The following is a 27,443-nucleotide window of genomic DNA, read 5'->3' on the forward strand; positions in this document are numbered from 1 at the left end:
TAAATATTGGAAAAATAGATTAGTGAGCGAAATCCTTTACTAATTTTATTTTATGGGGGAAAGCATTGAAAAGCACATTTACTTTACTCTTCTACTTTTGGCGGCTTAGAGCAATTATTACTATGCATTGAAACGAAAAATTCTTTTGTGTATTATGAAGGTATTGTGCCATAGGGAAACAGACACATATTTCACCAGACTAAAGACATCGCGCATTTATTAAATAAAGAAAAATAACCTAAAACTGTGTTTCATAATGACTACAAGAAGGTACAACAATTTGTCAATCGGCAACTGCATAAAGTCCCCGTTGAATTAACAATACAGTCTCTCTAGGACTTTGCTAATACAATACAGCAGGATTTCTGTTGGAAATTTTAGGAAATGTTTTTTGTTAAAACGCGTCTTGATACATTGATCTCTAAAACTGAAAAGAAAAGCTGTTTACTGAAATCAGAAAACTGTTTTGTATTGAGAATTTTATATCATAAGCGAAAGCCTTCTGTTCAATGCCCTTGAAATTTTCAAAAAGAAAAATGAAAAAAAAATGGCCTCGAGAGAAAGCTAAGAATCTTTTTACCCATGTCTGTCTAACAGGAGAGAGTGTGCCAAAAATGAATTGATGACGTTGAAATGAGTTGTCATAAGTCTGCTGTTCCTCAACGAACTGTTGTCGATTGTCAAGATTTTGCAATTTTTATTGGCTTCAGCAGAAAATTGTGAAAGCGCTGCATTGTTTTGCTATTTGCAGGTCGGATATCAGTCGTTAAAAAATACGCAACTGCAAAAGATTCCTAAAAACATGCTAAAGAAAGCTGATTCAAGTATGAAACTCAATACAAGATCAATTGACATTGAATAACGGAACCCTGGTAATGATGATGATGATCCGAAGTGAAAAATGAGCAAATGTTAGTTGCAGCTAAGTTACTGGTGACTTTAATGAAGCAACCGACTTTTTCAGAAACTTATGAATTGACTTACCAGAAAGAGATATGAAAAATTGTTGGCAAGTTGCCATTGGCAATCAAGTACTAATTTGTGTGCGTCATCGAATATTTTGAAAAATAGGTTAATTCTTTGTAAATAGTTTTTTAGTAACACTTGGCTTTTAGTGTCTTTTTTGCGGAAAACTCCTATTGCAATAAGTTTTTGCGAAAAACTCGTTTCAAAAACTTGTTTATAAAACTTGAAAACATAAGTCTTTTTGTAAAAAGCTCCTATTGCGACAAGGAGGCTCGTAAATATATTTCAGAGTCACTTCTATTTACCTGTGTTCACTGCAGTGCACTGCTAAATATTGGAAAAATAGATAAGTGAGCGAAATCATTTACTAATCTTATTATATGGGGGAAAGCATTGAAAAGCACATTTACTTTACTCTTCTACTTTTGGCGGGTTAGAGCAATTATTACTATACATGGAAACGAAAAAATTCTTTTGTGTATTATGAAGGTACAGTGCTATAGGGAAACAGACACATAGTTCACCAGACTAAAGACATCGCGTATTTATTAAATAAAGAAAAATAACCTAAAACTGTGTTTCATAATGACTACAAGAAGGTACAACAATTTGTCAATCGGCAACTACATAAAGTCCCCGTTGAGTTAACAATACAGTCTCTTTAGGACTTTGCTAATACAATACAGCAGGATTTCTGTTGGAAACTTTAGGAAATGTTTTTTGTTAAAACACGTCTTGATACATTGATCTCTAAAACTGAAAAGAAAAGCTGTTTACTGAAATCAGAAAACTTTTTTGTATTGAGATTTTTATAGCATAAACGAAAGCCTTCTGTTCAATGCTGTTGAAATTTTCAAAAAGAAAAATGAAAAAAAATAGCCTCGAGAGAAAGCTAAGAATCTTTTTACCAATGTCTGTCTAACAGGAGAGAGTGAGCCAAAAATGAATTGATGACGTTGAATTGAGTTGTCATAAGTCTGCTGTTCCTCAACGAACTGTTGTCGATTGTCAAGATTTTGCAGTTTCTATTGGCTTCAGCAGAAAATTGTGAAAGCACAGCATTGTTTTGCTATTTGCAGGTCGGATATCAGTCGTTAAAAAATACGCAATTGCAAAAAGTTCCTAAAAACATGCTAAAGAAAGCTGATTCAAGTATGAAACTCAATACAAGATCAATTGACATTGAATAACGGAACCCTGGTAATGATGATGATCCGAAGTGAAAAATGAGCAAATGTTAGTTGCAGCTAAGTTACTGGTGACTTTCATGAAGCAACCAACTTTTTCAGAAAGTTATGAATTGACTTACCAAAAACAGATATGAAAAATTGTTGGCAAGTTGTCATTGGCAATCAGGTACTAATTTTAGTGCGTCAACGAACATTTTGAAAAATGGGTGAAATCTTTGTAAATAGTTTTTTAGTAACACTTGGCTTTTAGTGTCTTTTTTGCGGAAAACTCCTATTGCAATAAGTTTTTGCGAAAAACTCGTTTCAAAAACTTGTTTATAAAACTCGAAAACATAAGTCTTTTTTGTAAAAAGCTCCTATTTCGACAAGGAGGCTCGTAAATATATTTCAGAGTCACTTCTATTTACCTGTGTTCACTACAGTGCACTGCTAAATATTGGAAAAATAGATTAGTGAGCGAAATCATTTACTAATTTTATTTTATGGGGGAAAGCATTGAAAAGCACATTTACTTTACTCTTCTACTTTTGGCGGCTTGGAGCAATTATTACTATGCATTGAAACAAAAAAATCTTTTGTGTATTATGAAGGTACAGTGCCATAGGGAAACAGGCACATAGTTCACCAGACTAAAGGCATCGCGTATTTATTAAATAAAGAAAAATAACCTAAAACTGTGTTTCATAATGACTACAAGAAGGTACAACAATTTGTCAATCGGCAACTGCATAAAGTCCCCGTTGAATTAACAATACAATCTCTCTAGGACTTTGCTAATACAATACAGCAGGATTTCTGTTGGAAACTTTAGGAAATGTTTTTTGTTAAAACACGTCTTGATACATTGATCTCTAAAACTGAAAAGAAAAGCTGTTTACTGAAATCAGAAAACTGTTTTGTATTGAGAATTTTATAGCATAAACGAAAGCCTTCTGTTCAATGCTGTTGAAATTTTCAAAAAGAAAAATGAAAAAAAAATAGCCTCGAGAGAAAGCTAAGAATCTTTTTACCAATGTCTGTCTAACAGGAGAGAGTGAGCCAAAAATGAATTGATGACGTTGAATTGAGTTGTCATAAGTCTGCTGTTCCTCAACGAACTGTTGTCGATTGTCAAGATTTTGCAGTTTCTATTGGCTTCAGCAGAAAATTGTGAAAGCACAGCATTGTTTTGCTATTTGCAGGTCGGATATCAGTCGTTAAAAAATACGCAATTGCAAAAAGTTCCTAAAAACATGCTAAAGAAAGCTGATTCAAGTATGAAACTCAATACAAAATGAGAAAGTAAATGTGTTCTTTTATTCGGCCAAACAAAACCTTTGAGTCCTCAAATTATTTGGAATATGTCTTACGTCTAAAAAAAGAACGTAAAATGTAGACAACAATCAAAACTAATTTACTTTTTGGCGAAAAAAACCGTGTCAATGCTAGTAAAATCATAGCGAATTGTTTATAAAAACATTAGACTTTGTACACTTGCACTCTTCTTCGACAACAATAATATCATATGTGACTCTTAGTATTAGGACTAGGTATCAAAAAGACAAAACAAAACAAAAACGCGAATTTGAAAAGTGTTTTTTTTGTTTTTGAGAACAATTGTTTTCAAAGTCATAATCCTCCATAAAAACTAATGACACCTGCATTATCCAAGAAAATTCAAACAACCAAAAAGAGAAAGTAAAAACGACAGATGGAGACAAATGTAAAAAATACAATTAAGTTCTTTGAGAAAAGGGTGTCGAAGCAGTTGAAAACATAATCTATGCCTTTCTAGATTTCATATTTCAATCGTGCTTTCTTTTGCTCGCCAATAATGTAACTCGTGATTTGCCAATATTGTGATAATGTGACAAAACAAGAAAAAAAACGTAAAATATGTGCCAATGCCTAAAAATAAAAAAGTTGTGAAATTCAGTAGTATTAAAACCGGAAAACCATAACTTAACGCATAAAAGCACCAGAAAGATTAAAATTTTATTCAAAAGAAAAAAAGAAAAGAAATTTTTCGTCGCAAATACTAAGCTACAAGTTGACAAAAATAAGAGAAATATAATAGCAAAATTCAATAAGCCATTGTTCAATTGAAAACCAAACATTTTTAAAAGTCCAAACGACCATAATCTTTCGAGAAAAGAAACTAGATACATTACTTTGGAAATGCTTAGGAAGCCATTTGGACCTATCAACAGTGAGCTCTGATTTGAATTTTTCTGCTCCTTATTTAACAAAAAGAAGATGGAAATTTTAAAAGAGACCGACTGATTACAATTCGAAATATTTCTGGTATGTAACAGCCAAACAGTGGACCAAAACCAGCCTTGCTAATGCTGTTTGTCCATTTAGAACACACATTTGTTTCCAGTGGTACAGATTTAGATAATTTGTTAGTTAAAGATTCAAGAAAAATGCAGCGTTCTGGATAATCATAGAGTTAAGTTAGCAAAAATGGCAAAATTTTAATTTCAGAATACTCTCAATGGAAGTGGAAGTAGGACTAGCTCCCTTTGCTTTTACAGAGAATTTGTTAGTTTTTTGGGGTCTGTACTTCCGGCAAACTCAATCAAAGTGAACTAAAGTTGCTTATTTCGGACAGTTTTTGACAAAATAGTCTGATTTTTGAAATATATAGCCAAAATTTTAGCCAAAAAATTAAATCAAAATAATCACCAAAAGTTTTTTGTCTCTAAAAATAAAGTCAACAGTACTATTGATAACACTTTTTACATGTTTTAGCGATATTTACGAAATTTTAGGCAAAAAAATCCGGACAAGGTGAGTAAAAATAACGCAAATCAGTATAGTATTCACAAAAATTTAAACAAGGATAACTCGCTGTAGAAAACTAAATTAAAAGAAATCTTTTTAACTCCGTATTCTACTCTCTATGGGTTTTTTAATGATACCACTCACAACTCTCTGTACGATGAATTTATCGATCGGTCAAAAATTGTCTCGAGCAAAATTCGTTTGACAAAAAAACCAGTTGAGTATATACTTCCTCCCCCCTCAAGAAGCGTCCGATCAATTATCTTCATAGTCTGAATTGCCTTTACAATGGCATCGATTGATCAGTATGATTTCACATTTGAGGCTGATTTCCACTTACGTGATTTCCACTCACTATTAATTTTGTTAAAGTCCTGAAAATATCCATCGTAAAGTGCAGTTTAGATGCCTGATTAAGAACACTTGTATAAGATGCATGATTCGCCAATTTATCTAGTGCCCTCAAAACGACAGCGTAATTATATTAGAATATAATATTTTAAGTGTAAAAAAAACGGGCACTATGTTCATGGAACATTAGTTTGCCAATAGCACATTTGCTCGCGGATACACAATCGGCAAACCGCTGTTTTATGCATGTATTTTCCGCACATGCGTTAACTAAGAAATTAAGCGAGCGCAAAAAAGTGCAATAAGCGTATAGGTCGTTACTTTTCTTATTTGACAGTGTGCGAATACTAGAGACAATCCTAATTGACTCTAATCCTTTGATCTCGTCACTCTTTTCCGGACGACTGATGTCGGCGGCTACCGCTTTTAAGATCTTTTTTCAGAAAAAGAGTTGCTTTAACTGAGAGATTTTTATGAAATTATAGAGTCGGATTAAGTAATAAAGAAAATGAAACAATTTAAAAATTGAATAACTAGTAGCCAGAACGTATCCACTGAGCTGACAAAAGAATAGTACAAATTAGTGCAAAAAATAGCGATGCGATTATTGATTCGAAAAAAAAAGAAAATGAAGATGTATGAATTTAGTCTCGTATTTTTAAAAATGATATAGTTGACCTGGTTGCAATAAACTCTCAAAAATTGTGAATAAGAGCTCGGGGAAAAACAGTGAACATTTATACCCGGCCTTTTTGTGCCAAAAGTGTTTTTCATGCGGTTCAAGCAAAGGATTTTTTTTACCACCATCTAACCTAGACATATAAAAATTTACAATGAATACGTAGCTAAAAGAGGTTTTTCTCAGGCATCCAAAAATTTGTTAAGAATTGTTTGAAGTTGCATCTCGTATAATGAAATATCAAAAATTTGGATCTATTCTGCTCCCCCCGCTTAGTGAGCATTAATCTTTTATGGCCTCCAGTCGCACGTGCTAATTATGTACATAGCAACGTGCTATATAAAGATTTAAAATTTGTAACTGGGAGTCATAAAAAACACTGGGGGGAACAGATTACATTCAAAAACTTTTGAAATAAACAGAGACTCATTTCTGAATCAGGTCAGCTAAATATACTTCAGAATAGTTACTAATTACCCGTGTTCACTACAGTGCACTGCTATCTAAATTTTGGAAAGAAAGATTAGTGAGCAAAATCCTTTATTAATCTTATTATATGGGGGATAGCATTGATATGCAAATTTACTTTACTCTTCATCTTTTGGGGGCTTAGAGCAATGATTACTATATAAAGAAAAGAAAAAAATGCTTTTGTGTATTATAAAAGTACAGACAGTGTTACAGGGAAACAGATATATAGATCACCCGACTCAGGACATCGCGTATTCATTAAATAAAGAAAAAACTTTAAAATGGTGTTTCATAATGACTACCAGAATTTACAAAATTTTGACAATCGGAAACTGCATAAATCCTCCGTTTAAATCACAATACAGTCTCTCTAGGATCAGGCTGCTGCAAAATAACAGAAATTTATCAAGATTAAAACAAATTAATGTAGTTAAATTATGTTCTGTTACAATCATCTCTATAACTAAAAAAAACTGTTTAATGCATTGAGAACAATTTGTTTGTATTGACAGTTTAATAGCATAAACGGAAGCCTTCTGATCAATGCCTTCGAAATTTTTGAAAAGAAGAATGAAAAATATGGCCTCGAGGATAAAGCTAAGAATCTTTTTACCCATGTCTGTCTAACAGGAGAGAGTGTGCTGAAAGTGAATTGATGGCGTTGAAATGAGTTGTCATAAGTCTGCAGTTCCTCATTGAACTGATCTCGATTGTCCAATTTTTGCAGTTTTTGTTGGTTTCAGCAGAAAAATGCAAAAACGCTGCATTGCTTTACTCTTACCTTGTCGGATATCAGTCGTAAAACAATAAGCAATTGCAAACGATTCCTAAAAACATGACAAAGAAAACTGATTCAAGTACGAATCTCAATATAAAACCAATCAACATCAAATAACGGAAAAGTGGCAATGATGATGACCCGAAGTGAAAAATGTGCGAATGTATTTTCCGCACATGTGTTAACTAAGAAATTAAGCGAGCACAAAAAGTGCAATAAGCGTATAGGTCGTTACTTTTCTTATTTGACAGTGTGCGAATACTATAGACAATCCTAATTGACTCTAATCCTTTGATCTCTTCACTCTTTTCCGGACGATTGATGTCGGCGGCTACCACTTTAAGGATCTTTTTTTCAGAAAAAGAGTTGCTTTAACTGGGAGATTTTTGTGAAGTCATAGAGTCGGATTAAGTAATAAAGAATATGAAACAATTTAAGAACTGAATAACTAGTAACCAGAACGTATCCACTGAGCTGACAAAAGAATAGTACAAATTGGTGCAAAAAATAGCGATGCAATCATTGATTCGAAAAAACAAGAAAATGATGATGTATGAATTTAGTCTCGTATTTTTAAAACTGATATAGTTGACCTGGTTGCAATAAACTCTCAAAAAATTTTGAATAAGAGCCCGGGGAAAAGTAGTGAACATTTATACCCGGCCTTTTTGTGCCAAAAGTGTGTTTCATGTGGTTCAAACAAAAGATTTTTTTATCACCACCTAACCTAGACATATAAAAACTTACAATGAATACGTAGCTAAAAGAGGTTTTTCTCAGGCATCCAAAAATTTGTTAAGAATTGTTTGAAGCTGCATCTCGTATATTGAAATATCAAAAATTTGGATCTATTCTGCTCCCCCCAGCTTAGTGAGCAAAAAATTTTTATGGCCTCCAGCCGAACGTGCTAATTATTTAAATAGCAATGTGCTATATAAAAATATAAAATTGGTAACCGGGGGTCATAAAAAACACTGGGGGGAAACAGATTACATTCAAAAACTTTTGAAATAGACAAAGACTCATTTCTGAATCAGTTCAGTTAAATATGCTTCAGAATAACTACTAATTACCCGTGTTCACTGCAGTGCACTGCTATCTAAATATTGGAAAGAAAGATTAGTGAGCAAAATCCTTTATTAGGAGATAACATTGATATGCAAATTTATTTTACTTATCAACTTTTGGGGGCTTAGAGCAATTATCACTATATAAAGAAACGAAAAAACTGCTTTTGTGTATTATAAAAGTACAGTGTTATAGGGAAACAGATATATAGATAATCCGACTCAGGACATCGCGTATTCATTAAATGAACAAAAAAAATCTAAAGTGGTGTTTCATAATGACTACAAGAATTTACAATATTTTGTCAATAAGCAACTGCATAAAGTCGGCGTTGAATTCACAATACAGTCTCTCTAGTTTCCGGCTGCTACAATTTAACAGAAATTTATCAAGAGTAAAACAAATTGATGTGGTTAAATTATGTCTTGTTACATTCATCTCTATAACTGAAAAAAAAACTGTTTAATGCATTGAGAACTATTTTTTTTGTATTGACAGTTTAACAGCATAAACGGAAGCCTTCTGATCAATGCCTTCAAATTTCTTGAAAAAAATGAAAACTCTGGCCTCGAGGAAAAAGCTAAGAATCTTTTCACCTAGGTTTGTCTAACAGGAGAGAGTGTGCTGAAAATGAATTGATGACGTTCAAATGAGTTGTCATAAGTCTGCAGTTTCTCATTGAACTGACCTCGATTGTCGAATTTTTGCACTTTTTATTGGCTAAAGCAGAAAAATGCGGAAGTGCTGCATTGCTTTACTCTTTGCATGTCGCATATCAGTCGTAAAACAATACACAATTGCAAACGGCTCCTAAAATCATGCTAAAGAAATCTGATTCAAGTATGTGACTCAATGCAAAATCAGTTGACATTAAATAATCAAAAAGTGGTAATGGTGGTGATCCGAAAAGAAAATTGATCAAATGCTAGTTGCATCTTACTTACTGGCGACTTTCATGAAGCAACCGAATTTTTCAGAAAGTTATGAAATGACTTACCAAAAACAGATATGAAAAATTGTTGGCAAGTTGCGATTGGCAATCAAGTACTAATTTTGGTGCGTCAGCGAATATTTTGAAAAATAGGTTAAATCTTTGTAAATAGTTTTTTAGTAACACTTGGCTTTTAGTGTCTTTTTGCGGAAAACTCCTATTGCAATAAGTTTTTGCGAAAAACTCGTTTCAAAAACTTGTTTATAAAACTCGAAAACATAAGTCTTTTTGTAAAAAGCTCCCATTAGGACAAGGAGGCTCGTAAATATATTTCAGAGTCACTTCTATTTACCTGTGTTCACTACAGTGCACTGCTAAATATTGGAAAAAAAGATTAGTGAGCGAAATCCTTTACTAATCTTATTATATGGGGGAAAGCATTGAAAAGCACATTTACTTTACTCTTCTACTTTTGGTGGCTTAGAGCAATTTTTACTACACATGGAAACGAAAAAATTCTTTTGTGTATTATGAAGGTACAGTGCTATAGGGAAACAGACACATAGTTCACCAGACTAAAGACATTGCGTATTTATTAAATAAAGAAAAATAACCTAAGACTGTGTTTCATAATGACTACAAGAAGGTACAACAATTTGTCAATCGGCTACTGCATAAAGTCCCCGTTGAATTAACAATACAGTCTCTCTAGGACTTTGCTAATACAATACAGCAGGATTTCTGTTGGAAACTTTAGGAAATGTTTTTTCGTTAAAACACGTCTTGATACATTGATCTCTAAAACTGAAAAGAAAAGCTGTTTACTGAAATCAGAAAACTTTTTTGTATTGAGAATTTTATAGCATCAACGAAAACCTTTTGTTCAATGCCGTTGAAATTTTCAAAAAGAAAAACGAAAAAACTGGCCTCGAGAAAAAGCTAAGAATCTTTTTACCCATGTCTGTCTAACAGGAGAGAGTGTGCCATAAATGAATTGATGACGTTGAAATGAGTTGTCATAAGTCTGTTATTCCTCAACGAACTGTTGTCGATTGTCAAGATTTTGCACTTTTTATTGGCTTCAGCAGAAAATTGTGAAAGCGCTGCATTGTTTTGCTATTTGCAGGTCGGATATCAGTCGTTAAACAATACGCAATTGCAAAAGGTTCCTAAAAACATGCTAAAGAAAGCTGATTCAAGTATGAAACTCAATACAAGATCAATTGACATTGAATAACGGAACCCTGGTAAGGATGATGATCCGAAGTGAAAAATGAGCAAATGTTAGTTGCAGCTAAGTTACGGGTGACTTTCATGAAGCAACCAACTTTTTCAGAAAGTTATGAATTGACTTACCAAAAACAAATATGATAAATTGTTGCCAAGTTGCCATTGGCAATCAAGTACTAATTTTGGTGCGTCAACGAATATTTTGAAAAATAGGTTAAATATTTATAAATAGTTTTTTAGTAACACTTGGCTTTTAGTGTCTTTTTTGAGGAAAACTCCTATTGCAATAAGTTTTTGCAAAAAACTCGTTTCAAAAATTTGTTTATAAAACTCGAAAAAATAAGTTTTTTTGTAAAAAGCTCCTATTGCGACAAGGAGGCTCGTAAATATATTTCAGAGTCACTTCTATTTACCTGTGTTCACTACAGTGCACTGCTAAATATTGGAAAAATAGATTAGTGAGCGAAATCCTTTACTAATTTAATTTTATGGGGGAAAGCATTGAAAAGCACATTTACTTTACTCTTCTACTTTTGGTGGCTTAGAGCAATTATTACTACACATGGAAACGAAAAAATTCTTTGTGTATTATGAAGGTACAGTGCTATAGGGAAACAGACACATAGTTCACCAGACTAAAGACATCGCGTATTTATTAAATAAAGAAAAATAACCTAAAACTGTGTTTCATAATGACTAAAAGAAGGTACAACAATTTGTCAATCGGCAACTGCATAAAGTCCCCGTTGAGTTAACAATACAGTCTCTCTAGGACTTTGCTAATACAATAAAGCAGGATTTCTGTTGGAAACTTTAGGAAATGTTTTTTGTTAAAACACGTCTTGATACATTGATCTCTAAAACTGAAAAGAAAAGCTGTTTACTGAAATCAGAAAACTGTTTTGTATTGAGAATTTTATAGCATAAACGAAAGCCTTCTGTTCAATGCCCTTGAAATTTTCAAAAAGAAAAATGAAAAAAAAGGCCTCGAGAGAAAACTAAGAATCTTTTTACCCATGTCTGTCTAACAGGAGAGAGTGTGCCAAAAATGAATTGATGACGTTGAAATGAATTGTCATAAGTCTGCTGTTCCTCAACGAACTGTTGTCGATTGTCAAGATTTTGCAATTTTTATTGGCTTCAGCAGAAAATTGTGAAAACGCTTCATTGTTTTGCAATTTGCAGGTCGGATATCAGTCGTTAAACAATACGCAAGTGCAAAAGGTTCCTAAAAACATGCTAAAGAAAGCTGATTCAAGTATGAAACTCAATACAAGATCAATTGACATTGAATAACGGAACCCTGTTAATGATGATGATCCGAAGTGAAAAATGAGCAAATGTTAGTTGCAGCTAAGTTACTGGTGACTTTCATGAAGCAACCAACTTTTTCAGAAAGTTATGAATTGACTTACCAAAAACAGATATGATAAATTGTTGGCAAGTTGCCATTTGCAATCAAGTACTAATTTTGGTGCGTCAAGGAATATTTTGAAAAATAGGTTAAATCTTTGTAAATAGTTTTTTAGTAACACTTGGTTTTTAGTGTCTTTTTTGCGGAAAACTCCTATTGCAATAAGTTTTTGCGAAAAACTCGTTTCAAAAATTTGTTTGTAAAACTCGAAAAAAAAGTCTTTTTGTAAAAAGCTCCTATTGCGACAAGGAGGCTCGTAAATATATTTCAGAGTCACTTCTATTTACCTGGGTTCACTACAGTGCACTGCTAAATATTGGAAAAATAGATTAGTGAGCGAAATCCTTTACTAATTTTATTTTATGGGGGAAAGCATTGAAAAGCACATTTACTTTACTCTTCTACTTTTGGCGGCTTAGAGCAATTATTACTATGCATTGAAACGAAAAACTCTTTTGTGTATTATGAAGGTATTGTGCCATAGGGAAACAGACACATATTTCACCAGACTAAAGACATCGCGCATTTATTAAATAAAGAAAAATAACCTAAAACTGTGTTTCATAATGACTACAAGAAGGTACAACAATTTGTCAATCGGCAACTGCATAAAGTCCCCGTTGAATTAACAATACAGTCTCTCTAGGACTTTGCTAATACAATACAGCAGGATTTCTGTTGGAAATTTTAGGAAATGTTTTTTGTTAAAACGCGTCTTGATACATTGATCTCTAAAACTGAAAAGAAAAGCTGTTTACTGAAATCAGAAAACTGTTTTGTATTGAGAATTTTATATCATAAGCGAAAGCCTTCTGTTCAATGCCCTTGAAATTTTCAAAAAGAAAAATGAAAAAAAAAATGGCCTCGAGAGAAAGCTAAGAATCTTTTTACCCATGTCTGTCTAACAGGAGAGAGTGTGCCAAAAATGAATTGATGACGTTGAAATGAGTTGTCATAAGTCTGCTGTTCCTCAACGAACTGTTGTCGATTGTCAAGATTTTGCAATTTTTATTGGCTTCAGCAGAAAATTGTGAAAGCGCTGCATTGTTTTGCTATTTGCAGGTCGGATATCAGTCGTTAAAAAATACGCAATTGCAAAAGATTCCTAAAAACATGCTAAAGAAAGCTGATTCAAGTATGAAACTCAATACAAGATCAATTGACATTGAATAACGGAACCCTGGTAATGATGATGATGATCCGAAGTGAAAAATGAGCAAATGTTAGTTGCAGCTAAGTTACTGGTGACTTTAATGAAGCAACCGACTTTTTCAGAAACTTATGAATTGACTTACCAGAAAGAGATATGAAAAATTGTTGGCAAGTTGCCATTGGCAATCAAGTACTAATTTGTGTGCGTCATCGAATATTTTGAAAAATAGGTTAATTCTTTGTAAATAGTTTTTTAGTAACACTTGGCTTTTAGTGTCTTTTTTGCGGAAAACTCCTATTGCAATAAGTTTTTGCGAAAAACTCGTTTCAAAAACTTCTTTATAAAACTTGAAAACATAAGTCTTTTTGTAAAAAGCTCCTATTGCGACAAGGAGGCTCGTAAATATATTTCAGAGTCACTTCTATTTACCTGTGTTCACTGCAGTGCACTGCTAAATATTGGAAAAATAGATAAGTGAGCGAAATCATTTACTAATCTTATTATATGGGGGAAAGCATTGAAAAGCACATTTACTTTACTCTTCTACTTTTGGCGGGTTAGAGCAATTATTACTATACATGGAAACGAAAAAATTCTTTTGTGTATTATGAAGGTACAGTGCTATAGGGAAACAGACACATAGTTCACCAGACTAAAGACATCGCGTATTTATTAAATAAAGAAAAATAACCTAAAACTGTGTTTCATAATGACTACAAGAAGGTACAACAATTTGTCAATCGGCAACTACATAAAGTCCCCGTTGAGTTAACAATACAGTCTCTTTAGGACTTTGCTAATACAATACAGCAGGATTTCTGTTGGAAACTTTAGGAAATGTTTTTTGTTAAAACACGTCTTGATACATTGATCTCTAAAACTGAAAAGAAAAGCTGTTTACTGAAATCAGAAAACTTTTTTGTATTGAGATTTTTATAGCATAAACGAAAGCCTTCTGTTCAATGCTGTTGAAATTTTCAAAAAGAAAAATGAAAAAAAATAGCCTCGAGAGAAAGCTAAGAATCTTTTTACCAATGTCTGTCTAACAGGAGAGAGTGAGCCAAAAATGAATTGATGACGTTGAATTGAGTTGTCATAAGTCTGCTGTTCCTCAACGAACTGTTGTCGATTGTCAAGATTTTGCAGTTTCTATTGGCTTCAGCAGAAAATTGTGAAAGCACAGCATTGTTTTGCTATTTGCAGGTCGGATATCAGTCGTTAAAAAATACGCAATTGCAAAAAGTTCCTAAAAACATGCTAAAGAAAGCTGATTCAAGTATGAAACTCAATACAAGATCAATTGACATTGAATAACGGAACCCTGGTAATGATGATGATCCGAAGTGAAAAATGAGCAAATGTTAGTTGCAGCTAAGTTACTGGTGACTTTCATGAAGCAACCAACTTTTTCAGAAAGTTATGAATTGACTTACCAAAAACAGATATGAAAAATTGTTGGCAAGTTGTCATTGGCAATCAGGTACTAATTTTAGTGCGTCAACGAACATTTTGAAAAATGGGTTAAATCTTTGTAAATAGTTTTTTAGTAACACTTGGCTTTTAGTGTCTTTTTTGCGGAAAACTCCTATTGCAATAAGTTTTTGCGAAAAACTCGTTTCAAAAACTTGTTTATAAAACTCGAAAACATAAGTCTTTTTTGTAAAAAGCACCTATTTCGACAAGGAGGCTCGTAAATATATTTCAGAGTCACTTCTATTTACCTGTGTTCACTACAGTGCACTGCTAAATATTGGAAAAATAGATTAGTGAGCGAAATCATTTACTAATTTTATTTTATGGGGGAAAGCATTGAAAAGCACATTTACTTTACTCTTCTACTTTTGGCGGCTTGGAGCAATTATTACTATGCATTGAAACAAAAAAATCTTTTGTGTATTATGAAGGTACAGTGCCATAGGGAAACAGGCACATAGTTCACCAGACTAAAGGCATCGCGTATTTATTAAATAAAGAAAAATAACCTAAAACTGTGTTTCATAATGACTACAAGAAGGTACAACAATTTGTCAATCGGCAACTGCATAAAGTCCCCGTTGAATTAACAATACAATCTCTCTAGGACTTTGCTAATACAATACAGCAGGATTTCTGTTGGAAACTTTAGGAAATGTTTTTTGTTAAAACACGTCTTGATACATTGATCTCTAAAACTGAAAAGAAAAGCTGTTTACTGAAATCAGAAAACTGTTTTGTATTGAGAATTTTATAGCATAAACGAAAGCCTTCTGTTCAATGCCCTTGAAATTTTCAAAAAGAAAAATGAAAAGAAATGGCCTCGAGAGAAAGCTAAGAATCTTTTTACCCATGTCTGTCTAACAGGAGAGAGTGTGCCAAAAATGAATTGATGACGTTGAAATGAGTTGTCATAAGTCTGCTGTTCCTCAACGAACTGTTGTCGATTGTCAAGATTTTGCAATTTTTATTGGCTTCAGCAGAAAATTGTGAAAGCGCTGCATTGTTTTGCTATTTGCAGGTCGGATATCAGTCGTTAAACAATACGCAAGTGCAAAAGGTTCCTAAAAACATGCTAAAGAAAGCTGTTTCAAGTATGAAACTCAATACAAGATCAATTGACATTGAATAACGGAACCCTGGTAATGATAATGATCCGAAGTGAAAAATGAGCAAATGTTAGTTGCAGCTAAGTTAGTGGTGACTTTCATGAAGCAACCGACTTTTTCAGAAAGTTATGAATTGACTTAGCAAAAACAGATATGAAAAATTGTTGGCAAGTTGCCATTGGCAATCAAGTACTAATTTTGGTGCGTCATCGAATATTTTGAAAAATAGGTTAAATCTTTGTAAATAGTTTTTTAGTAACACTTGGCTTTTAGTGTCTTTTTTGCGGAAAACTCCTATTGCAATAAGTTTTGCAAAAAACTCGTTTCAAAAACTTGTTAATAAAACTCGAAAACATAAGTCTTTTTTGTAAAAAGCACCTATTAGGACAAGGAGGCTCGTAAATATATTTCAGAGTCACTTCTATTTACCTGTGTTCACTACAGTGCACTGCTAAATATTGGAAAAATAGATTAGTGAGCGAAATCCTTTACTAATCTTATTATATGGGGGAAAGCCTTGAAAAGCCCATTTACTTTACTCTTCTACTTTTGGCGGCTTAGAGCAATTATTACTATACATGGAAACGAAAGTTCTTTTGTGTATTATGAAGGTACAGTGCTATAGGGAAACAGACACATAGTTCACCAGACTAAAGACATCGCGTATTTATTAAATAAAGAAAAATAACCTAAAAACTGTGTTTCATAATGACTACAAGAAGGTACAACAATTTGTCAATCGGCAACTGCATAAAGTCCCCGTTGAATTAACAATACAATCTCTCTAGGACTTTGCTAATACAATACAGCAGGATTTCTGTTGGAAACTTTAGGAAATGTTTTTTGTTAAAACACGACTTGATACATTGATCTCTAAAACTGAAAAGGAAAGCTGTTTACTGAAATCAGAAAACTTTTTTGTTTTGAGAATTTTATAGCATAAGCGAAAGCCTTCTGTTCAATGCCGTTGAAATTTTCAAAAAGAAAAATGAAAAAAATGGCCTCGAGAGAAAGCTAAGAATCTTTTTACCAATGTCTGTCTAACAGGAAAGAGTGTGCCAAAAATAAATTGATGACGTTGAAATGAGTTGTCATAAGTCTACTGTTCCTCAACGAACTGTTGTCGATTTTCAAGATTTTGCACTTTTTATTGGCTTCAGCAGAAAATTGTGAAAGCACAGCATTGTTTTGCTATTTGCAGGTCGGATATCAGTCGTTAAAAAATACGCAATTGCAAAAAGTTCCTAAAAACATGCTAAAGAAAGCTGATTCAAGTATGAAACTCAATACAAGATCAATTGACATTGAATAACGGAACCCTGGTAATGATGATGATCCGAAGTGAAAAATGAGCAAATGTTAGTTGCAGCTAAGTTACTGGTGACTTTCATGAAGCAACCAACTTTTTCAGAAAGTTATGAATTGACTTACCAAAAACAGATATGAAAAATTGTTGGCAAGTTGCCTTTGGCAATCAGGTACTAATTTTAGTGCGTCAACGAATATTTTGAAAAATGGGTTAAATCTTTGTAAATAATTTTTTAGTAACACTTGGCTTTTAGTGTCTTTTTTGCGGAAAACTCCTATTGCAATAAGTTTTTGCGAAAAACTCGTTTCAAACACTTGTTTATAAAACTCGAAAAAATAAGTTTTTTTGTAAAAAGCTCCTATTGCGACAAGGAGGCTCCTAAATATATTTCAGAGTCACTTCTATTTACCTGTGTTCACTACAGTGCACTGCTAAATATTGCAAAAAGCTATTTACTGAAATCAGAAAACTTTTTTGTATTGAGAATTTTATAGCATAAACGAAAGCCTTCTGTTCGATGCCGTTGAAATTTTCAAAAAAAAAATGAAAAAAAAATGGCCTCGAGAGAAAGCTAAGAATCTTTTTACCCATGTCTGTCTAACAGGAGAGAGTGTGCCAAAAATGAATTGATGACGTTGAAATGAGTTGTCATAAGTCTACTGTTCCTCAACGAACTGTTGTCGATTTTCAAGATTTTGCACTTTTTATTGGCTTCAGCAGAAAATTGTGAAAGCGCTGCATTGTTTTGCTATTTGCAGGTCGGATATCAGTCGTTAAACAAAACGCAATTGCAAAAAGTTCCTAAAAACATGCTAAAAAAACTGATTCAAGTATGAAACTCAGTACAAGATCAACTGACATTGAATAACGGACCCTGGTAATGATGATGATCCGAAGTGAAAAATGAGCAAATGTTAGTTGCAGCTAAGTTACTGGTGACTTTCATGAAGCAACCGACTTTTTCAGAAAATTATGAATTGACTTACCAAAAACAGATATGAAAAATTGTTGGCAAGTTGCCATTGGCAATCAAGTACTAATTTTGGTGCGTCATCGAATATTTTGAAAAATAGGTTAAATCTTTGTAAATAGTTTTTTAGTAACACTTGAACAATTGGCTTTTATTGTCTTTTTTGTGGAAAACTCCTATTGCAATAAGTTTATGCGAAAAACTCGTTTCAAAAACTTGTTTATAAAACTTGAAAAAATAAGTCTTTTTGTAAAAAGCTCCTATTGCGACAAGGAGGCTCGTAAATATAATTCAGAGTCACTTCTATTTACCTGTGTTCACTGCAGTGCACTGCTAAATATTGGAAAAATAGATTAGTGAGCGAAATCCTTTACTAATCTTATTATATGGGGGAAAGCATTGAAAAGCGCATTTACTTTACTCTTCTACTTTTGGCGGCTTAGCGAAATTATTACTATGCATGGAAACTAAAAAATTCTTTTGTGTATTATGAAGGTACAGTGCTATAGGGAAACAGACACATAGTTCACCAGACTAAAGACATCGCGTATTTATTAAATAAAGAAAAATAACCTAAAACTGTGTTTCATAATGACTATAAGAAGGTACAACATTTTGCCAATCGGGAACTGCATAAAGTCCCCGTTGAAATAACAATACAGTCTCTCTAGGACCTCGCTAATACAATACAGCAGAAATTTATCAAGAGTAAAACAAATTGAGGTAGTCAAACGGAAATAATGAACAATTTGAGGAAACACGAAAAATAACTGAAAATAAAAAATATTTGTTGAAATATTTATTGTTAAAACATGTCTTAAGACATTAATCCCTATAACTGAAAAAAAAATCTATTTAATGCATTGAGAACAATTTTTTGTATTGACAATTTTATAGCATAAACGAAAACTTTCTGTTCAATGCCGTTGAAATTTTTGAGAAGAAAAATGAAAAATATGGCCTAGAGGAAAAAGCTAAGAATCTTTTTACCCATGTCTGTCTAACAGGAGAGAGTGTGCCAAAAATGAATTCATGACGTTGAAATGAGTTGTCATAAGTCTGCTGTTCCTCAACGAACTGTTGTCGATTGTCAAGATTTTGCACCTTTTATTGGCTTAAACTGAAAAATGCGGAAGCGCTGCATTGCTTTACTCTTTGCAGGTCGGATACCAGTCGTAAAACAATACACAATTGCAAACGGTTCCTAAAAACATGCTAAAGAAATCTGTTTCAAGTATGAGACTCAATACAAAATCAGTTGACATTAAATAATCAAAAATGGTAATGATGAAGATCCAAAATGAAAATTGATCATATGTTAGTTGCATCTAACTTACTGGCGACTTTCATGAAGCAACCGACTTTTTTAGAAAATTATGTATTGACTGACCAAAAATAGGTTTGAAAATTTGTTGGCAACATGGCATTGGCAATTAAGTCTTTGAGTTTGTTGCATCATCAAATACTTTTAAAAATAGGTTAAAATTTTGTAAATAACTTTTTATTCCCACTTGGCTTTTAGTGCCTTTTTTGCGGAAAACTCCTATTGCAATAAGTTTTTTGTTAATAATTTCGTTAAAAAACCCAAAAAAAAGTCTTTTTGTAAAAAATTCCTATTGCAGAAGGAGGCTTGTTAGTGTGCATTCGCATATGATGTTCTGACCCGAGCTCATCTACAATTTTGACTTAATTGTCAATCAAATGAAAAAATAACAAAAATAAATGCTTGAGTTTTTAAAAAATCTAACTATTAATTGAATTACATAATGACTTGCCTCATTACAGCGCCCATAAGATCTGTTCTTAAACAGACTACGAGAAAAAACAAAAAAACGAGCAAAAACTTAATGTCTAAAATTAAAAGCATCTGGTAACAACGTCAAGACGCAGTCAGAGAAAAAGCATTGACTAAAGATGCAGAAAAATTAAAAAAAATTACAAACAGTTTGCGAAAACACAAATTATTGAAGCCATCAATATCATTAGCTATTATCTGAATGTTAAGTAGGTTTCTCTCAAGTTTTGTTTATACTACTTCAGCTAAAATTATATTGAAAGATTAAATAAGTTCATTTGGGCCACATTTAAAAATCATTGTGATATGTTATTAAGAGAATGTGATAAAAGAAGAGAAAAAGAAACACAAATACACCACTCATAAATTTTTTTATGAAAAAGCGTATTGTCCAGCAAACAAAACATTACTTACAACATAATATCAGTAGACATGTATTTGAAACGCAAGGAATTGGATGGGACCTCTCAATGAGAAAAAGTAGCAAGTTGACGAAAGAACAACAAAAAAACTTAAAAGTTTAAAAAATCAAGAAGTTGAATAATATCATAAACTTTAAGGCTATTCGCTATAAGCTTCCTAAAGAAAATAAAAAACAGTCGAAAACTTAAAAATCAAGAAAAAATGAGCGAGAAAAGTGTCGCAGCCATTAAAAAATGAACTTTTCAGTAAAACCTTGTCTGTTTCCAATTGATTTTTTTCTGCAATGAGACTCTTCTTTTTTAACAGTGTAGTTTTAAAAAACAACAAATATGAACAAGTTCAGATATTTGAAGAAATCCTCAGTGTCAACGCCAATTTAAATCAATAGCTCTCAACGGAAGCCAATAAAATCGCTAAAATAAGCAACAATTGGACAAAAAAGATTTTTGTCAGTCATAAGTCATCACAAAGACATTACAATAAATCATTGACTAAGAAAACAGCAACAAATACGGGCAATGACCAAAAATTAAGAAGAAATGTGCGTGAAGAAAATGTTGAAGCCATTTAAAACATAAGTTTTTCTGAGATTTCTATCTACATTGAACGTGTTCTCTAGCCAATGGGAACTTTCAACATTAGGATAATGTGATATGATATCGGAAGGAACCAAAATTACGAATAAAGTTATCCAAAAAATAAAAATTTTAGAAAACTTGTCATCGCAGTCATAAGACTGATAGTTAGAGGATAAAACGAATGAACAGATTAATTGGTTGATGCTCAAAAGAAGGGGGTCCGATTGAGAGCTTCTTAAAGAGTTTCTAAGAGTTTCTTACAATTTCTTACAAGTCACTAAGAGTTTCTTAAAATTTTTTACAAGTATTACAATACTGAGAGTTTCCAACAAGTCACAAAAATAAATTTATGATTGGTAATTTTAAAAAACATTTCTGCGAATTTTTTTTAAAATTTCTAACAGGCATTAATGTCAACAGTTTTCACGGGAAGTCAAAAAATACGCTCAGTTATGCCTCGATCGGAGACGAAGGATGTTTTTGATGCATATATAAATGATAAGATAATCGATAAAACATTACAATAAGTTTTATGGCTATGAAAACAACAAATACAAGCAGAAATCAAAATTCAGTAGAAAAACGCGAGAATTAAGTGTCGAAGCCATCGAAACCATAAACTTTTATCTGAAATCTTTATCTAAGATCCACTGAACGTCTTCTCTATACTTAAGGGAGCTATCGAAATTAGGGTAATGTGATAAGATTTCAACAGAACCAAAATGCAAAATTATCTAAATTTTCAAATTTTTTTTCAAATCTTGTAGCATCGAAGACATAAAACTAATTGTTTGGAAGAAAAGACCGCTAACCAGTTTAATTTTGATTGACGAAGAAAAAATTGGGTCACATCAATACTGAGACTGACTTACAGTTCTCTAAAATAAGTTTAAGATTGGTTAAAATACAAAATAAAATCTCGAAAAATTATTTTTTATGATTTAAAGTTCCTTTAATTAAGTCGCTTTCAACGGAAGTCAATAAAAACAATCAGATACTCTTCAATGGACGGGAAAAAATGTTTGTCATGCATAGGTTAGCAATAAGAGAGCTCAATAAGTCTAATGACTATAAAAACAACAAAAAATACCGGAAAAAAACAAAAAATTCTAAAGAAAGGTGCGAGAAGAAAGAGTCGGAGCCATTCAAACCACAAGTTTTTCTCTAGAAACTTTATCTATTATACATTGAGCTACTTCTCTAAGCCAAAGAGAGATATCAATGACGAGAATAGGTAACAAGTTGACGAAAAGAACAACAAATCTTAAAAGTTTAAAAAATCAAGAAAATGAACAATATCATAAACTTAAGGCGATTCGCTTTAAACTGACTGCTTTGGGAACACCATCCATTCAATATTCGGCTCCAAGCTTCCGAGACCAGTCAGCAATTACGGCTACGTAAAGAATATAAAAAACAGGCAAAAACTAAAGTTAAAAAAAAGAGCGCGAAAAGTGTCGCAGTCATTAAATGAACTTCTCAGTGAAACCTTGTCTATTTCCAATTAATTTTTTTACAGCAAGGAGATTCTTCTTTTTTAGCAATGTAATTTAAAAAACAAGAAATAAGAACAAGTACGGAAAATAAGTACAGAATATTTGAGAAAATCCTCAGTGTCAACGCAATTAAAATCAATAGCTTTCAAGAGAAGCCAATAAAAACGCTAAAATAAGGCTCAATGGGACAAAAAAGATCTTTGGCACTCATAAGTCAGCAAACGGACATAACAATAAGTCATTGACTATGAAAACAGCAACAAATACGGGCAAAAACCAAAAATTCATAAAAAAACGCGAGAAGAAAGTGTTGATGCCATTTAGAACATAAGTTTTTCTCTGAGATTTTTATCTACATTGAACGTGTTCTCTAAGCCAATGGGAACTTTCAACATTAGAATAATGTGATATGATATTGAAAGGAACCAAAATTACAAAAAAAATTATCCAAAAAAAAAGTTTAAAAAAACTCTTCTTCGCATTCATAGGACCGATAGTTAGACGATAAAAACAGACTAAATAGATTAATTTTGGTTGATGCTGAAAAGAAGGGGTCCAACTGAGAGCTTCTTACTGAGAGTTTCTTAGAGTTTCCTAGAGTTTCTTACAAGTTATGAGTTTTTTACAAGTAGCTAAGAGTTTCTTAAAGATTTTTACCAGTCATAAATTACTGAGAGTTTCTAAAAGTCACGACAAAAAAATTCTTGATTGGTACATGTTCAAAAAATTTCTGCGGATTTTTTTTAAAAATTCTTACCAGGCCTTAACTTCAACACCTTTCGCGGGAAGTCAAAAAATACGCTCAGTTATGCCTCGATCGGAGACGAAGGATGTTTTTCATGCATATATAAATGATAAGATAATCGATAAAACATTACAAAGGGTATTATGGCTATGAAAACAACAAATACAAGCAGAAATCAAAATTCAGTAGAAAAATGCGATAATTAAGTGTCCAAGCCATCTAAACCATAAACTTATCTAAAATTTTTATCTAAGATCCACTGAACGTCTTCTCTAAACTTTCGGGAGCTATCAAAATTAGGATAATGTGATAAGATTTCAACAGAACCGAAATGCAAAATTATCCAAATTATCAAAAAAATTTTTCAAATCTGGTTGCATCGAAGTCACAAAACCAATATTTAGAAGAAAAGACCGCTAACCAGTTTAATTTTGATTGAAGAAGAACAAAATTGGGTCTCATCAATACTGAGACTGACTTTCAGCTCTCTAAAATAAATTTAAGATTGGTTAAAATACAAAAAAAAATCTCGAAAAATTATTTTTAATGACTTAAAGTTCCTTTAATTAAATCGCTTTCAACGGAAGTCAATAAAAACAATCAGATTCTCCTCAATGGGCGGAAAAGAATGTTTGTTATGCATAGGCTAGCAATAAGAAATCAAAATAAGCCTCATGACTATGAAAACAACAAAAAATACCGGAAAAAACCAAAAATTTTGTAGAAAGGTGCGGGAAGAGTCGACGCCATTCAGACCACAAGCTTTTCTCTTAAAAATTTTATCTACAATACATTGAGCGTCTTCTCTAAGCCAAAGAGAGCTGTCAATTTTCAGGATAGTGTGATAAGATTTTAACAGGAACCAAATATACAAAAATAGCCAATTTTATTAAAAGTTTTTTTTTAATCTTGTAGCATCGAAGTCATAAAACCAATAGTTACATCAGATTAATTTTGGTTGCAAAGCCGCTAACAGATTGATTTCGGTTGCAGTAGAAAGGAAGGAGGTCCTGTCAATACTGAAACTGACTTACAGTTCAGGAAAACAAATTTAAGATTGGTTAATGTTCAAAAATAAAGTTGGGAAAATTATATTTCAAGTCTTAACAGCCATTAGCTGTCCTTTCAGAGCTTTAGGTCGGTTGACATAATGGTCATTACGAGGCCTTTTGCACTTTTAACCATCAAATTTATGGCATAGGACTCCAAAACTTTAATTAAACCTCAAACAAAAAATCAAATTTCTTTAAAAATTATGAAAACTGAGAGTCGAAGCCAAAAAAACCATGACCGATTCCTTGAAAACGAATTTTTTGTTCATTGGGCTTAATTTTGACTGCAAAGGAGGTTTGTCATTAACAGAACGAATCTCGATATGAGAAGTGAGTAATCACTAGGCGATACAAAAAAATATGAAAAGTTCTCTAAAAAAAACAGCTCTCAAATAGAATTCGAATTTTTTTATAGTAAACATCCCAATGGTCTTTTTATTGCCTTTCGTCTATTAGAAACAAAAAATCCTTTTGTTTTGTGGCGTGAAATGTAACTTTGAGTTAATATTTTTGTAAAAAATATCGCAATTTGAAGAAAAATTATACTAAAAGTGAACAAAATCATGCCAAATATTCCATGTTCACACATAACTTCAATCCTCGATAACTCCTTGAAAAAACCGAAATTCAGAAAAATCGTTTTAATTTTGAATTCAAAGCTGGACGAGCTTTTTAAAGATACCACTCACATTTCCCTATGATGAATATATCGATCGGCCGAAATTGTCTGAACGAAAAAACCCATTTGAGCATATAGTTCCTCCCCCCACAAGTGGGGTCGGAACAATAAGCGTACAATCAAAAAGCATAATAATTGGAGCATAAAATTCATTTTTTTTCTGAGAAACAAATACAAAATTGCACGAGGTATGTTTGTTCAAATTAAAATTCTCCTAGCGGTTTTTCAAATATTAAACGTTTTCCAAATCAACATCCAAAACAATTCAAACAGGAAAATGTTTAAAGTTGTTGAAACGTTGTTGTTAGCATAAATGAGCGTACAGATAAAATTCCATTCACTTAATGCCACGGCTTAAATTAGAAATTGCCTTTGTAGGTGGAATAAATCTCCAAGGGTAAGAAGGAAATTCTCTAAAAACAAATTTAAGGAAAAATATAAGAGACGAAATGCTTGAAATTCACAAGTTCTAACAGAAAAGAAGTTAAAGGAATTAATTATTTTTTTCGTAGCGCACTTTTTCACATTAAACCAAATCTTGGAGTTTTTATTCGAGAAAAATTCGAGCTCTGTTTGAATTATAATTTGACAGCATGTAATATTAATCAACCGATTGTTTTAAATTACATGTTTGAGATTGGGAAAAACGAAAAGGGCATAGCGTCTGGGACAGTTAAGAGTTATCTAAAATTTAAAAGCCCGGGTCAGGGTAAAATAGCAAATGCCGAATTATCCAACGTCCCTAAATAGACAAAAGAAACCCAATAGTTTAAACTTTCCTAAAAATGATCAGAAACGCTTTTCAGGATAATAATACTCAAGTGAGATAATTTATAGTACAGTAATAGATAATTTATATAGCTTCACGAGTGCGTTACATAGCAACAGAATGTATTATTAATGTTTGTTACTGCAGGTACCAGAGTACAATGACCCTCTGGAAGAGAATAAAGGCATCTGGGTTGTGACAGACGAAGATGGTCATCCCAGTAACACGATTGCAGGCGACTACGACTAATTGAAACACAAAACGATTTCTACGAGGCAAAGTTTGACATGGCAGCTGTCAGATGTACAAAACATAAACCTAATTAATTAAGCAAATAGTTAAATATTAATTAAAACTTTTCTTATTTTGCAATTATTTTTTTATCTTGTTTTTATTTTACGAAACTGGTTTCTCGATGAGCTGATTGAAACATACATAATTCATAATATGTGATTTTTCAGAATAGTTCTTACGGTTGCTTTGTAATAGTAATCTGAAATTATAATATATATTGATAGCATACCTGAGTGTGAGTCAAGGTATCGCTTTCAGTGGATAAAGCAGAGCGGTTGAGAGCTGCAAAAATACCTGTATCTGGATGTCAGCGTAATAATGTGTGTTGATGAGTTTTCAGTTGGCATTAGAAATCCACTGAAAATGAGCCGAATACTGACAAAATTCAGCTCAAAACCCTTAACTACTTTCGACTGAACGAGCTGAATGAACAGAAAAAACAACAACTGTTAAATGAATGGGCGTTAATAAAAAACAAGTTTTTCGGCGATTAATCAAAAACAACGATTAAGTGGAATGTGCTAAAAACAATTTATTAAATGAAACGAGAAGTAACCGGTGAAAACTTGGGTGAAAAAAGTTCAATTGCTTGAAAGAAAAAGAATAAATTCTTCGTTTAGCTTGGTTGAATGTGTCCTAGAGATTTTCAAAGGAGCTGTTTTTGAGGTAAGAAATTCGGATGATAATCTTGCAAGACTATTATTCATGGCAAGAAAATTAACATCCAGTCTCTACCAGGGTACCAATTCTTCTGGCTATTACTAGAGGACAAAAACACATAAAAAGACAAGAACGAGTCAACAAGACGGGTTCCTGCGAGACTGTGCTTAGCACAGAATGTTCCAACATACTTTTCAAGTGGTAAAAAAATTTCTCTGCTCTGAGACAAAATGATCTTTTTATTACCAGTTTTGCGAAACTGAAATTGAAGCAATTTCTTTAAGAGCAACTCTGTTTACATTTTACAAAATGAAACAGTTTAACAGGAAGCAAATAAAAAAGTTCAAAAAGAGCAACCAGTCTTAAGGAAATTTTATCTGAAGCAAACACAGACAGTAATTTGAATGAACAAATTACAGCAGTCAGTTTTTTAGTTTTTAGGCTCTAAGCAAACAAAGAAGTGATGGTTTTCGCTGATCTATTATTTTATATTTAAAACTCAAAATGTGACTCAGGATCCAATTTAAGGTTTTCCAAAAATTTTTACGCAATAACAAGCAATCATCAAAAATTAGATGGGTCCAGTTTTTCAATTGTCACCCGAAATCTGCTTATAGCTGCAAAGCTGTGAACTGAGCTTAGCGTTGTTGTGATGATCTTGGAGTTTCTTCTTGGTGTTTCATCGGACGGTCATTTCTTGTTCTATATTTCTTCCAGGCCATTCTCTACCATGATTTTTTGAGAGCCTTTTTCACACTTCTTTTTTGCTTTTTTGTGTTTTAAATCCGATTTGCAAAGGCATTATCGTTAAGACAAGTTGCCACTGGCTGTTATCACGAAAAACGCGGGTTCGAACATCTCCCCTATCAAAACTTTTGACACCAAAAAATTTTCTAAGATACAGCCGCTATGAATTAATTTCCTCAGCCACTCCTGAGTAGATTTTGATCATGCACAGCTTTTCTCTCAGCAACGAGTTTTTACACTTTAAAAACTAATGTTTATCTCTAAAAGCTTAATTATATAGTTTTTTTAAAAGGCGCCGATAACTTTTTCAAATCAATTATATGTCTGTTTTTTTTTCCGAATTCTTC

At 32.6% G+C, this 27,443-nt stretch overlaps 1 protein-coding gene across 1 annotated transcript in view; it reads left to right on the forward strand.

The window, feature by feature from the left end:
• LOC142337051 (uncharacterized) overlaps positions 1 to 25,767 on the forward strand; it is a 100,657-nt gene extending 74,890 nt beyond the window's left edge. Inside the window, exon 4 of the mRNA XM_075386111.1 lies at positions 25,543 to 25,767. Within this exon, the coding sequence (XP_075242226.1) occupies positions 25,543 to 25,644 (102 nt within the window). The 3' untranslated portion in view covers positions 25,645 to 25,767. The remainder of the gene's footprint in view (positions 1 to 25,542) is intronic.
• The last annotated feature ends 1,676 nt before the right edge of the window (positions 25,768 to 27,443 follow it).

The sequence above is a fragment of the Convolutriloba macropyga genome, chromosome 3 (genome assembly GCF_964194025.1).
Source record: "Convolutriloba macropyga chromosome 3, txConMacr16.3, whole genome shotgun sequence".
Taxonomy (NCBI): domain Eukaryota; kingdom Metazoa; phylum Xenacoelomorpha; order Acoela; family Convolutidae; genus Convolutriloba; species Convolutriloba macropyga.